The sequence below is a fragment of the Toxotes jaculatrix genome, chromosome 22 (genome assembly GCF_017976425.1).
Source record: "Toxotes jaculatrix isolate fToxJac2 chromosome 22, fToxJac2.pri, whole genome shotgun sequence".
Classification (NCBI taxonomy): Eukaryota; Metazoa; Chordata; class Actinopteri; family Toxotidae; genus Toxotes; species Toxotes jaculatrix.
Genome location: NC_054415.1, coordinates 15,596,879 through 15,610,998, shown reverse-complemented (window position 1 = coordinate 15,610,998; position 14,120 = coordinate 15,596,879). Strand labels below are relative to the sequence as shown.

Below are 14,120 nucleotides of genomic sequence, written 5' to 3'. Positions count from 1 at the left end.
GCTAAACAGTTTGATCTGAATCACCTGGTATGTTGTCTCACAGTTCACATGTACAACTTTACTGTCAGGACATTGGACATTGGACATCTCACCTGAACTATGACTATTTTCTAAAACAGGGTTATATTAGATACAGGCCTTTATGCCTAATCCCCCCCTGTTTTGTGAGTATATTTTAGAATATTGTAGTCATAAAACTCCTTATTTTCTGATCTGAATGAGCGATCGGGCTGCTTATGATAGTTGATGTTGTTAAAGCTAACCAGCTGACTCTCTTATCCAACTAACAGAGGCACCTATAGGCCTTTCTGGATGGTTCCTGACTGTCTGGATCCTCCTGGTGCGTTCGTGTGTGTCGGTTTTAATTCTCATCCGCTGTAAAGCTCCAATCCTCTCCTTCCCGCTACTTCGCAGACATCTTCTGGGCAGCGGCAACGAATCCATCGCGTGACGGCATCTGTTCACCTGGCAGGCGGCTCGAAACACCTCCGCACAAACGCGCCAGCCAGCCGCCATTTTGTCTAATCGCTTGGACAAGGAGAATGGAGTGAACAGCATTGAGAAATACTATTCCCTATTAAGCCTAAGCCTGCCCTAACTATAACCCTAGATTGGAGCTAAAGGAGATTATAACTGGAAAAGTAAAACATCCTCTGGGACAAACAAGGGATGCAGAAAGTAAACAGGAGTGATTCTGTGTTTTCAAAATGAATGCTGCTCAATTTTTTTCCCCATCAAATGAAGATTTGCCATCTGTTGACTGAATTTTAGAAATGTTTAGATTCACAATTGCATTACAAGTACCGTATTAGACAGTAACTCAAAAATGTGCAGTGAACAGCACAAGTCAATCGCAACTATCAGCAACTGTAAGAGTTTCATTTAAGCAGGACATCCACATCCAGAACACTGGTCTACAAATGCAGACTTTGACTGAAAACCTTCAAACAGTTAAGAAAAGGATCATTCTGGGTTTAATTTCAAAGTGTTGGCTTTCATTATTATTCAAAGTCCAATGAGGCAAGAGGGGTAAAAAGGTGAGCACACTCAAAATGCTATGAATCCCTCACTGCGAAAGAAAACTCTGTGCGCTCAGCTACAGTAAATCAACACTGAACTCTGGCCGGCTTGTGACCTCAGCACTCCAGACGACACTCTGCGATTCAGTCAGATAAAATCAAAATCTTATTCTCTACCTGTTCTCCAGCAGTTGGGTTGTATTTTCCAAGGTTTTTTTTTTTTTTTTTCCTGATGCCACAGATGTCTGCTGCTCTGCCCCAGAGTTATAAAACATGTGTTCAGGGTGAAACGGAACATTTTAAAAGACTGTCTTGCTCCGCTGTGTTATGGCAGGTCAGGGGCTTTGGCTGACACCGTCTGTGGAAATATTCAATTTAAAAAATTCTAATTTGTCCTTCGTGAATATTTTGTCCTTCTGGGCCACACAGGAGACATGTCAAGGTATATCAGGAGTGTACCCTAGAAGGTACAGTTTGCTGCGTCAGAAGCGATGTAGCCTACAAATATATATAAAAAAAAAAAAAGAAACTCAATTACCCTTTAACAAAGGATTGCTGTGAAAGCATGTGATTATCAACAGGTGTGCACAGGTGCACTGAGACTCAAGGACCATGCTGTACTAACCCATCACCCCCATGTGAGGTCTGATGAGCCTTATAGCAGCCTTACTGATGCTCAGCGGGTGTGTGTTCCCAACAGGATGTACATATGTGTGTGTGTGTGTGTGTGTGTGTCAGGACAGATGGATTGTGTCAGCTGCCTAATCTTGGCATTGACAGTGATGGTTTGATGCCGGATGGTATCGTGGAGAGACCCACCACTGCACAGTAATAAAAACTGATGAACTGCCCGGGGTTAGTGACCTTGAGCGTTATTCGAGCGTTAGATGGATGGGATTCTCTATGCCAGCTGCTAACAGGTTTGAATACCCACCCAGCATTATTCACTTACGCTAGATTACATCATGACACAGTATATCATGTACAGAATCAGTCAGTGTTTGCTGTACTGTACTGTACTGCTGCATATCTGTGGATGCTAAGGTTTGGTTTAGGTTAGGACATCGTGTTTTATGTTCTAGTAACCTCCAATGATGGAGCATGAGTTACTGTTTATGCTGACACTAGTATTCACTGCAGTAGCACTGATTTTATTCATGTCTCTACAGTTTGCAAAAGTATGTCTCTAGCTGTTTCTTAGTCTGTATTTCAAGCTACAGGTTTCACCGATATATCAGAAGTAAGGGAGAAAATAGTTTCATCTTTGTATGTCCATGTTTCCACCTTAATATGGAAAAAACAACAGTAATTCACTGAATTGACTGAAATAGAATCAAGAAAACTTTAAAGGCAGGTTGAAGCTATATCATACCATATTAAACCATCCACAGCAAACCTTCATGTGGCACCATGAATGAACCACACATCATCCCGCCAATCTTACATAATCTAGCTTAGCTGCCTCTCAGACTATAGTTCACGCCATGACCAAGACACTAATTCCAGGCTTATGGTGAAGACTTTGCCAACATCTGTGATCAACAACAGACACCCCACCACCGTCTCAGAGCCAGAGATTCTCATTCCCCCTGTGACAGTACGCAGCGTCTGTATGTGGACTCTTGGCTTGCTGAGACGGGTTTTGAAGGTTGCCTCTGGGCATCAAAGCTTCTTTTTGGGTGTGAGTTTCCGAGGCCATAAAAGAGAGGACTGCTGGGTAAATGAGTTCGGTGAGAGGCTTCAGGAACAATACAAACCTCACACAAATCAAGTAATTTTTTTTCAGGTTGTAGTTCTCTGTCGTCCAGATGGCTGCGTGGGGTCTGTGTAAGGGTCACGTTGAGGACACAGGAACATAAATTTCCACTTCTGGGCTAACGGAGTGAATCTTAAACGAATCTTGTCTTTTTTTTTTTTATGAATATGACGGCAGGAGCCACAATTTAGAAAAGTAGGACCCACGAGGTTTAACTACACCATGAAGGGAGCTAAAATGAATCTGACAGGAAGGCCAGAGTAATGAAGTAGCGAACATGCAACGTGATTAATGGGGAAGAGACAATATTTGCATACTGGGCTTTGGGAAAAATCAAAGAGTCGGCTAGTTTGACTGAGAAATGTAAAATAAAGCCTGCATTTTTCAGACCCAATTACTGCCCGTTTGAATGGAATGTGGGACTCGCTAATCTGGTTTTCTGCGGGCGAGTGTGATTTGTTTTCTAAGACGTACAAGAGTAATTCAAGCTAATACTCATTTATTCATTCATTTCATTATTCATTCACAAACTCCTTGTTAGACCGTCTGCCCCAGAGTGGTCATTAAAAAAAAAGCACAGCAATGTCTGAGGACCACATAGTATTAAAGTTTGAGGGGCGAAGCCAAAATTCACGGCGTCGGAGCATTTGTTCACTGCAACCTAAGGGAAGCCATTTAAAAATTTGGCAACGCTGATATTTGGCAGTTTTCTGGGAGAATTTGCACCAGAGAGAGAGAGAGAGAGAGAGAGAGAGAGAGAGAGAGAGAGAGAGAGAGAGAGAAGAAGAAGATGGGAGGCGTGGACAGCATTTTTTTTTTTTTCCATTTGAAACAGTGAGTCAAGAGTAAACTTAGTTGTTTTTTTTTTCGTTTTTTTTTAGCCCTGAGCTGAACTAAATTGGCTCCCACAACGTTGCTTATATATATTTATAAAAACTGAGGGAGAAAATTTTTTGGCATGTGTGAGTCAGTGTAAAGCATTAGGGGCTTTGTGTTTTTGGAGATCTAACAGCCTAAAGGAAGCAGGCTGAATTGATAAACACTACACAGCAATAGTGTAGCGTATGTCACATTTTTTTTTTTTTTTTTTTGCTTATTTTATTTTTTTTGAAATGCCAGATGGAAAAAAAAAAAATGGCACGGGGGAGAAAGGGGAGGGAGGTTTGAGATGCACTTAAAACATTTAACCAGACGAGAAGAGCTGCTCTTCAAAGTTTCACCCACAGTGTCTTCACAGTGGTGTAGAGGTTTGAGGTTATCACTCTGTGCTGTAGGGAGCAGACATCATAGAGTCTTTTGGGGGTAATTAAACTAAAGCAGGTTAAACTTTAGCATAGCAACAATGTCTTATGCTCCTCTAATCAGGTGTATCTGGCAACAAAGTCTGACAATGTCTCCTTTATAAGCTCTGGAGACGTTATGGACGTTTGTTGTGATGGATGCTGGAGATAATGATTTGTGTATTATGTCTGTGTGTGTGTTGGATTGATACATGACTCCAAGCGAAAACATGACGGCAATTATTAGCAATTAGCATTTTAAATGACCTCAACAGCCTCCATGAGCCAAGCGCTGTAACTCCTCCCTGCTGACCTGTGTTGATGAGCGGGCCCCAGCGACACAAGCGAACCAAACCACAACAACGACGACGACCACCTTCCTGTTTGTGTTTTCAGAACACCGGCATCAACCTGTCACCTTTCACCTCAAGCAAGTATTTTTTTTACCTGAAAGGGATCTACAGTGTCTGACACTTTGTACTCCCAACTACCAACTCTGCTGCATCATAATAATGTTTTTCTGGTTAAAACAACCTTGGAATGTCATCTATATTTTTCTGTCACTTCCAGTTTTCTTGTAGCTCCATGTTGTCAGTTTTCTCGCTTTTATTCGGCCCTGCTTTGCTCCACACGGTTCCCTCCAAGGCTTAAAAACACCGAGCCTTGCTACTGAATATTTTATACTCTTAAGTGTTTTTTTATGTCTTCCAAACAAATATTCCCAGATATATAAAGTATATTTATAAATTCAGATACGCGTACACATGAGCCTGACCCCCCGCTTCTTCTATTCGTGCCTCTACTGACTCATTCGATGTGACTAGTTGACACACAGCCGCATCAAAAACACTTACTCTCCTGTGATTCACATCATTAAAAAAACAAAAAACAAAAACAAACTATACCCAGTGAGTAAATGCTCCAGGTTAATTCATCTGAGCTAAACATGGCAGGTGTGTATTAAACTATGTTACCTTTATAGACTTTAAGAGTTTCTAAGCCCTGAGGGCACCTGGGAGGATGTTTTACTGTGCATCCATCAGGTGAGAAAAGTCTTCATTCTGTAGCAAATGACAAAGCCAAAAGTATGTGGACACCCAGATACGATAGTTAAACATGCAATTCCAAAGCCATGGACATTAATTATTCATTTGCTTCTATAACAGTCTCCACATCTGAAGTGTGCCAGATGTTGGAAGCTGGCAGAGCCCAGAGCAGGGCTGGGTGTCATCTGACATACTTCAGTACTAGTCCAGATATGAAACCTGAATTCTGGTACTGATATGTTATGTTTCTGATACTTTACTTTGAATTTTTCTACAAATATATAGCTTTAGCTATTAGCCAGAGTTCTGAAATGTCAATGTCGTATATAAATCTGACCAGGCATTTTGGATCATGAAACATTTAGCTGCTCTGTGCGAGGTGGTGCCTGTACACCAGTCCTGAATCTTCTGTGTGGGGAAAACACACAACACTCTGTAACATCAAATGTGTCAAAGTACACAAAAGTTTGTGGACAGGGCCTTTAGCCTTATGGTGTGTTTTTCTATCTATAAGCCCTTATTCTCTGTGCTCTATGTGCAGCTCATCCACAGAAAAGCACTAAAGACCCCAGAGACTCGCCATCTCTCTCACTGTGTCTGACAGATAAACACCGCAGAGACAGAGGAGAGGGAGAGAGAGAGAGAGAGAGGAGAAAAAACAAGAGTGAAGATGGAGACGGAGCAACAAAAACAGGTCAGAGATGCAGAGAGAGAGAGAGAGTGAGAGAGAGAGAGAGAGACAGTAAGTGTTAGAGGGAGAGTCTGAGCCAGCAGAAGCACATTGTTCCTGTCTCACACATTCAGGCCTCACCTACAGCTGACGCTCCCCGCAGCCAGGTCCTTTCACAACTTATCACATTTCCAGCAACTATTCCACACCGCCAGGAATTTACTGCCAAATCGAATAATTACTTCGCGGACCTCGGCGACAATTGCATTACGGGAGCGGGTCCACGCGGACGGTCTCCGGGACAGCGACCCAAAGTCAAAAATTGTCAATTTAATCATAATTAATAATGGCACGGCTGCAGCCTTTCAATCCTGTGAGTCAAAGTCATTAAAATGGCTCCAAGAACTCCAGGACTATATTGTCTGGAGGAAGTAATCAACTTTGGACAGGCCTCAGTAATTCATTAATAACAACCTCCAGAAAGAAAGAGGGGAGGGAAGGGTGACTTTGTCTAAAGGACATTGGTTTCCTCTCAGACTTTCTGGGATAACTTTGGATGTTTATAAAAAAGACTTCCAGAGTAACACTGTTAAATAAATATCTTTAAAAAGCTACGAAATCTCACACTACACAATAAACACAGTGTAGTTTTTTTTAAAAACAATACAGCCTTATGCTCACAGGCAGTGCACACAGCTGTTGTTCACAGTCGTGGTTAACATATGTCATTCTGTCAGCTGTCATTATTCACTTACCTTGAAAGCTCCCGACTGACAGGTAAAGCCAGGTGAGCGCCGGGATGAAGACCAGGGCGAGGGAGGCCGCCAGGAACTTCCTGCGCCCGCGACACATTACCAGCATCCTCTGGACCACAGCAAATGGAAGGAGAGGTAAAGTGACCTCTATGTGGGTAGGAGCTGTTGCCCGGGCTGATTCATGGCACTGGAAGAGAGGAGAGAGGAGGGAAGAGAAAGTAGGTTAGAGAAGAGGAGAAGACATTTCCCATCCTGCACAGACACGGTCACAGCTTCGCACGCCGCTGCTGCTGCTGCTGCTGCTGCTGCCAAGGCGAAATACATCTGAACCTCCTGAGCCAAAAGAGACATTTTAAATAATTCACTCAAGGCTCTGCAGGACTGTTAATTATCATTCATTCTAGGTGAAAAAAACAGACATAAAAACAGGTATACAGGGGGTCCAAGCACCCGATACAACTCAGAACCAAAGGTTTGCTAACCCAGCGTGACGGAGAGAGGCCAAGGGCATTCCTGAACAAGGATAAAACAGGTGTTTTAACATGGTTTGTTTGTGTTCCCTGGGCAGGTTACAGCAACCTCCATTGCTCATTCAGACAGCGTTTGCTTAAAGGGCAGATGGCAGGATGAGACCACAGAAAGCAAAAAGAATGTTATACAGTACATATATTTTATTCTGTATATTAGATTTTTACCAAATTTGGAGCACACACTGGATCTGAATTTATTTTCAAGATGAAATCTGGTTCATAAAATCTGCAGCAGATACGGGATATATGCATAGTGTATCGTGCTTCGTTTGGAGAATGTATTATAACCTGGAGCTAGAATATTTCATCAGACATTTAAAAAAAAAAAAAAAAATGTGTGACAGCATTATTTGGGAACACAAGTGCTGGAGGACGAACTGGACAGGGGCATGCCAAATTTGGTGATGTTCAAAAAGCCACTGGTGTATGGACTCCTAACCCCTGACCCCCCCCCCCCCCCCCCCCCCGCCTCAGATGAGAGTCTCCATGCAGCTCATTAAGCAAATTAGATCAATTTAGGCACTTATTAAACGACAACTGCGATCATTCTTTTTAACCTGCCAAACTCTGAAGAGATATTCAGGTTATTAAATGCGGCAGGTATCAGGCAGTCACACATCACATCTGACGTGATGACCCAAACTGATTTGTCAACGTCTGGTGCGATGCAGGGCAGAGAGTATGGAAGTCTCATTATATGATATTAGTCGAAATCCTCTTTCCGTTTTCAGCCGCATTTGTCCAATTACCCGGCTGACCTCAGTCGATTTTTAATCTTTACCAAAACAGCCCAGGGATGAAACCTAATACCTCTGGCTGGCACTGTGGAGGCAGACACACACACACAGACACACACACACACAAGCCAGGATGCCAATTATCACAGTGTCACCCAGTAAAATGCGGTACAGAGAGCAGAGTTTAAAAATGGAAAAAGTATTTCCAGCTCTCACTGAATCTCCAAGTTTTTCTCTTTTTTTTTTTTTTTGTATTGTGGCCTGGGCAGTGTGAAGAGCGCTGAGTGAGATGGGGGTTAAATGAGGCTAGAGGAGATTAAACAAGTCTCTCAAGTGTGACAACCACTGCTTTGATATGCTATGAATCATTTCAGTGGCTGCTTAGCCTTTGACCCCTGTGTGATATTAGCTCTTCACTGGATGCTGTGATTTAAATTGCAAATGCTACACTAGAGACATTTATTACCACATCCAAAGTGAGGTGTTGGACCACATAGAGCGAGCAGCTCCAATTGTGCAGGGGGAAGAGAGAGAGAGGACATTTTTTTTTTTTTGGGCTGTTGTTATCAGCTGTCAGCTTCACTGCTAAGGTTTGACACGGTGCCATCGCTCGGCCACAGCTTTACAACAGAGTGTAGCAGGGGCAGTGACACAAGGAGGACACAGCGTGGCTCAAAACACTACCCAAGTTTAACCCACGTACCAGGAAGCAAACATCAATGTGTGACAGCAAGAAAAATGGAGGTGTATCACATCATTTCACCTCTTTGGGGCCTTGAACAGTTATTTAAATAAAACCATGTGAACCAGACACTGTCTTGTCGTGACATGGTCACAAGCTAAAAGGTTGGGAACCATTAACGAACCGTTTCCACTGATTTAACGTAAACTCTTCATCGGAAAAGTAACCGCTTATATAGCTATCAAATAACGAGTGAGGTGAGGAGTGTATACACCAATCAGCCATAAGTTTTATGATTTAATCTTATATCACTCCTTCAATTCACTCCTTGGTCAAACTTAACGTGAACCATAAAAGCCCCAATTCTTCGTAAAACTCACAAACACTGATGAGAGGGAGCGTTACAGCCAATCGAATCTCAACTGGCCCCCTATACAAAACCTAATGCGATCTCCACAGCCAGGCTTCAATTTATAGTGACCGCTAGTAGAGATGTCAATAAGGAGCCCTCCCTCATGGCTCATCAGTAAGTTGATAGAAAATGGGATTTTATGTCCACAACTCAATGTTAAATCACTAAAAATGATGAGTGATGATTACAGAGCTGTGTTTTATGGGTTGAAAATGATGACCACAGGGTGGCAAAAAAAAACAAACGTGCTGAGAGAGTCTGATTGAAGTGTTTGCGGTGAAGGCAGGCACGGATACCTGTAGATATACACAGGTGAGAAAAACATCAGTGGCTCTGAAAGAAGGATTATGAACAGCAGTCTGCAGATGAAATGGAAACGTCTTCAAACGGAGGACTGTAACGGACAAAGGGACAAACACCAAATGAGGGGAAAAAAATCTTTAGGAAGAAGAGTCCAGAGACTTGGAGAATCAATTCCATGGAGAGCTGAAGCTGTTCTGTTGGCTCACAGTGGACCAAGACTTTACTAAGACACTTTATGTTGGTTTTTCCTGTAATTTGTCACCCGTCTGGATTTTCACTCTCTTCCCTCTGACTCTTTCTATCCCTCCTAGCCTCTGTGACTTCTGCCTTAAACTCCAAATCAACTGTGGAGGATGGAATTTCCTTTATGTTGCTTCACTTTTTTTTTTTTTTTGCCTTATACTTTGAATATAGATGAACACACTTTGACATCTTCTGTTGTTTTAGTGCGAATCAGTGCAGTGTCTGCACCATTCGTTCCCTTCATCATTGATGCCTGTGTATCAATTCCGAGCCCTGACACTTTCAAAAATGTGAAAAAGCCCATAATGAATTCATATCATGCAGCAGGAAGAGGAGAAGAAAGTCCTCGGTGAGCGAAATCTTTTTTTTCTGCTGTAGAGAACTGTGACACTTCCTGAGAAAGGCTTTATTAAACCTGTCACTTCTGGTTTGATCCCAGATTTGCCCTTAACACTGAGCCACAGGAGCACCTCATAACTCTCCTGTGAAGTGGTGACACCGGGGGGTAGGGGGGGGGGGCAAAATGTGCCCTCCACCGTCGACTCCATCCAGCAACTGAGAAGGAGAGAAGGGACCCCCCCCCCCACTTTCCATCAGAACAGGAAGTGATAAGAAAAAAAAAAAAGAAGAAGAATCAAGCACACTGAGCGTGACTGAGCGTGTGCGTGTACAGCCACGCAGTTGGACGCGAGTGCAAAGATGAAGAGCTGCTTCTGTTCTGTGGAGACCAGCAGAGAGTCTCTCTCTCTCTCTAATAAGAGTGGCCACGGGTCAAAACAATCCACATTATCCTGACAGGAGAACAGAGTGTACCGAGGACTAAATGGCTTCTGCCTTTACCCACAGAGAGGAGAAGAACATATCGATCGTGCAAGAGGGAGTCGCCTTCCATTTCATTATGTTTTACCTTTGGCTGTGCCCTCATTAGTATTCTGTTATAGCGGCCAGGGACATGTGCATTGCGGTATGTATGTCACTGGAGCTTTATAAACACATCAAGACATTTAGAGGTGAGCATTTCGCACAAATGCGGTGTGGAGCACGATACAGGCACGCTGGCTGATTTTTCATGCAAATCAGCTTCATGAGGTCTACCTCTGATGCAGCAATGAGATTTCACATTTCCTCAAAAACTCAGTTTCAGAAAGACACCTCGTGACTCGTGATGATTAGCAGGGGTTATTAAGGAGGAAACCAAAATCTGGGATCTCCATAAAACCCGCCGTGCCGTGGTTTACTGCAAACTGTGATCTGCCAGACAAAAATAACAGCCATTAAAAGGTGATTCAGGTTATTTACAATGTGTTTCCCGCTATTTCTGTCGTTCCCAGCTGTAATAATCAGATGGCAGGTACCAGGTTTATTGGTAACAGAAGTCAGACACGGCCAGAAAGAAAGAAAGACTGTGTGTGTGTGTACGACTATAAAAAAAAAAAGGAAACCTGAACAGCAGGTGTGTGACATGGGACATGGACATGAGTCAGGATGAGCTCCGTGCTCATTCACCACCCCCACCTCCTCACCCGTGCTCTCCGTCTTGCTACAGTCGCAGGCTCTATTTGTTCTTCAGTTTGTTTGCCAAATGTCAAGAGGGCAGGTTTAATCTAATCTGAGCCAAGAGGGGGAAGAAAGAGGAGAAGAGGACGAGGACGAGGAGGAGGAGGAGGAGGAGGAAAATACAAATGCAGGAAAGTCAGCATGCTACGGATAATAGCTCTTTTCGGTCAGACCACGAAGGGGTAACCCTGATCCAGGACCAGGACCAGCAGCTCTGTACTACAGCTGCAACAAATAACTGAATCTCAGAGTTTTGGACTCTCTTGGACTCCAGGAATCTGGTATTCTTCTATCTAAATTATCAGACAACCAATTGAGAAAACAATCGATATATCACAAAAATAAAGAAAGTAGCAGTTCCACTCCTAATCAATACACAAGATGGGCAACAACATGAGGAAATATTTAAGCCTGTGTACACATATATCTGAGAGAAGTGATGGACAAAGCCCGAAAGACTCAAGATGTGATAAATAAGAATTACCCTCACTCCTCCACCAGGTTCTCCTCCACCTTTCAAGGTTTTGATTTGGGATATGCAAAGCCTCTGTTACCATGGAGACCTCCAATCTATCCTCCAGGAGTGCACTCAAAACGAAATTGTTTGTGACCACTCTGAACCCGTCGTATCCTCTGTCTGTCCGAAATCTCAGAAAACGTTTCCCTTTAATCGCGGCGGCGGCGGCGTAAACCTCACTCACAGCTGTGACAGGCAATTCTCTCTCGGCGGAGTGGTTGGTTATCACTCAGCGGCAGACAACATCTCCCAGCCACACTTGGCATTTGAGCTTCTCTTTCATACAAAGGCGCACCATAGCATTTATACAACATCCTGATGATGAACTAGTGTTTAGTTGGGAGGGACACAGACCTTTAGTGGCCCAGATGAAGCAATTAATCATGGCCAAGTCTGAACTGGAGGCTAGGCTGAAAAAAAAAAACAAAAAACACAGACACACACACGCACACATCCTACTGAAACATTCATCTTTTTTTCTTTATGCATTTCTGTCTCCGGCTGCAAGTTCTTTGTTGTTGTCAAAAGCCAAGTAGCATCGTTAGTTCGGGGGGGAAGTTACAACTCCGACACTTTTATATTGTTGGTCAGTTTGTTGAGTTCTGAATATTTAAAGGAAAACTTCAGCTTTAGAAAAAAAAAAAAAAAAGCCTCGACACATTGATGATTATCATGGCTGATTGTGCAGCAAGGATATTTCTTTGAACCAATCTCATTCATCGGGGTTAAATAATACTTCAATAACAAGATTAAAATCATTTTAATCACGAGCCATGCTCTGTGTGTGGTAGTGTCCTCATGCTGCCACCCCCCCCCCCCCCCCACAGCCCACCTAAGAACACATAGCACAGGGAGTAAAGCAGGGTATGAGTCTAAAAACAGAAATGAGGTCAGTGGTGTTTTCCCCATGAAAGCTGAGGACTATCAGAATGGAGGGTAACACTTAAACACAGGATACAGCTGCTAATGAGCAATGACATGAAGGTCTACGGGGATCAAACCGGCATTGTTAACTGTGTCACTCCGACACTAGCAGACAAGCTACGTTACACCCTGTTTAATTTAGCTTACCTCTGTCATTTCTACAGTTTGGGTTCTACGGGGCAGCATCTAAACTATACGGGTGCCCCGGGGTGGGTGACCCAGGGTTCTGGCCCAGAGAAGTTATATCTGCTGTCGCTAATTAATGCTAATTCTGCAAGTTAATTCATGACCGAGCAAAACTATATCATATTCCCACATCTCCCAGTTAAACGTTCAGTCATATCAAATCAATAACTTTAAAGCTCATCTTCACAATTCTGAACAAGGACCTCCAGTAGCTGAACCAATTAGTTTGTGTTTACTTCAAGGGTTTCCATCTCTGTGTGATTCCTACTGAGCACTGTTTTTTTTCTCTGGGTTCAGGAAATTTTTACAAGTTACAGCTTGTAATGGCCGGATTTTGATTTGATTTAATGGCTTTTTCTTCGAGGCAATTTTTATTTTTTTTCCAATAAAGCAGGGCTCTGTGATCTAACACATCAAACTGCTAAATGATTCAAATGAATTACGATATACTTCTGGGAACGTCTGGGTGTGATAAACCTAAATGAATACAACACGGAATCAAAATTTGGTTGCAAGAAAGTGAAAACTAGAGTGGAGATACCAGTTTTTGGAAAGAAAAGTTTCTTCAGTTAGTTAAATTAAAAATAAGTCTATGTTTATTTATTTGATAACTGTCAAACATTCAGCAGCATCCATCTATTTCCATGAATACGTGGTGCGAATGATCATTAGGGTGTTCAGACCAAATTTAAAATAAATAAATAAATAAATAAATAAGCAAGCTGATGAAATTTTTCTCTGAGGGCCAAACTTCAAAAATTCAAAACTAAAAATGGATTTGGAGCAGAGTTATAGGATTTTGCAAAGTCCCGTGAATTTAATAGATCGTTTTTCCATGAATGTTCTGGAGAAAAATCCATAACACAAACTGTGAAATGTTCTGAATGTTCTGGCTGAGTTGGCATGGAATCACCCAAACACAAGTATCAGACTCGATATCAGCGGATATCAAAAAGGATCAGGGCCTAAAAAGTTTTACTTTCAGAACCAACCACTGTGAACCTCCATTAGATTTTACAGAGCCACTGTTCTATCCTGCCTCAGTTTACAGAGGAATGACAGAGTAACAGTTACCTGGTATTATTAACATGTTATCATGACTGTACAACTACACAGCAAAGACTAAAGTGGGGTTTGAGATCTGCCCCTACTACATAGAAACAAAACTATCCTCCCGAACGTTATGATGTTGACCTCTGACCTTGTGGATATAACATGTCATTATCATTTTATCCTATTTGGCATTTCTGTTAAATTTAATCATCATGACCGGATGGATTCTTGAGTTCTGGCCCAAAAATGTGTTTTGTGAGGTCTGAGTGACCTTGACCTTTGACCCCTGACCACCAAAAGCTAATCACTCGAGTCCAAGTCAACGTTTGTTCCTGTTTGCGAGAACGAGACGAACAGAACGCCCCGAAATCGCAGCGCCTCCGGCCACAGCTGCCGCCGGCACAGAGGCTGGAAAACCACAGCTGTGAGGACTGTGTTTGGCATGTGTTA

General features: G+C 42.7%; 1 protein-coding gene across 1 annotated transcript in view; it reads right to left on the bottom strand.

Annotated features, from left to right (window-relative positions):
• large1 (LARGE xylosyl- and glucuronyltransferase 1) overlaps nucleotides 1–14,120 on the bottom strand; it is a 55,417-nt gene that overhangs the window by 33,055 nt on the left and 8,242 nt on the right. Inside the window, 1 exon segment of the mRNA XM_041030560.1 lies at nucleotides 6,527–6,713. Coding sequence (XP_040886494.1) covers nucleotides 6,527–6,632 — 106 coding nt within the window. The 5' untranslated portion in view covers nucleotides 6,633–6,713.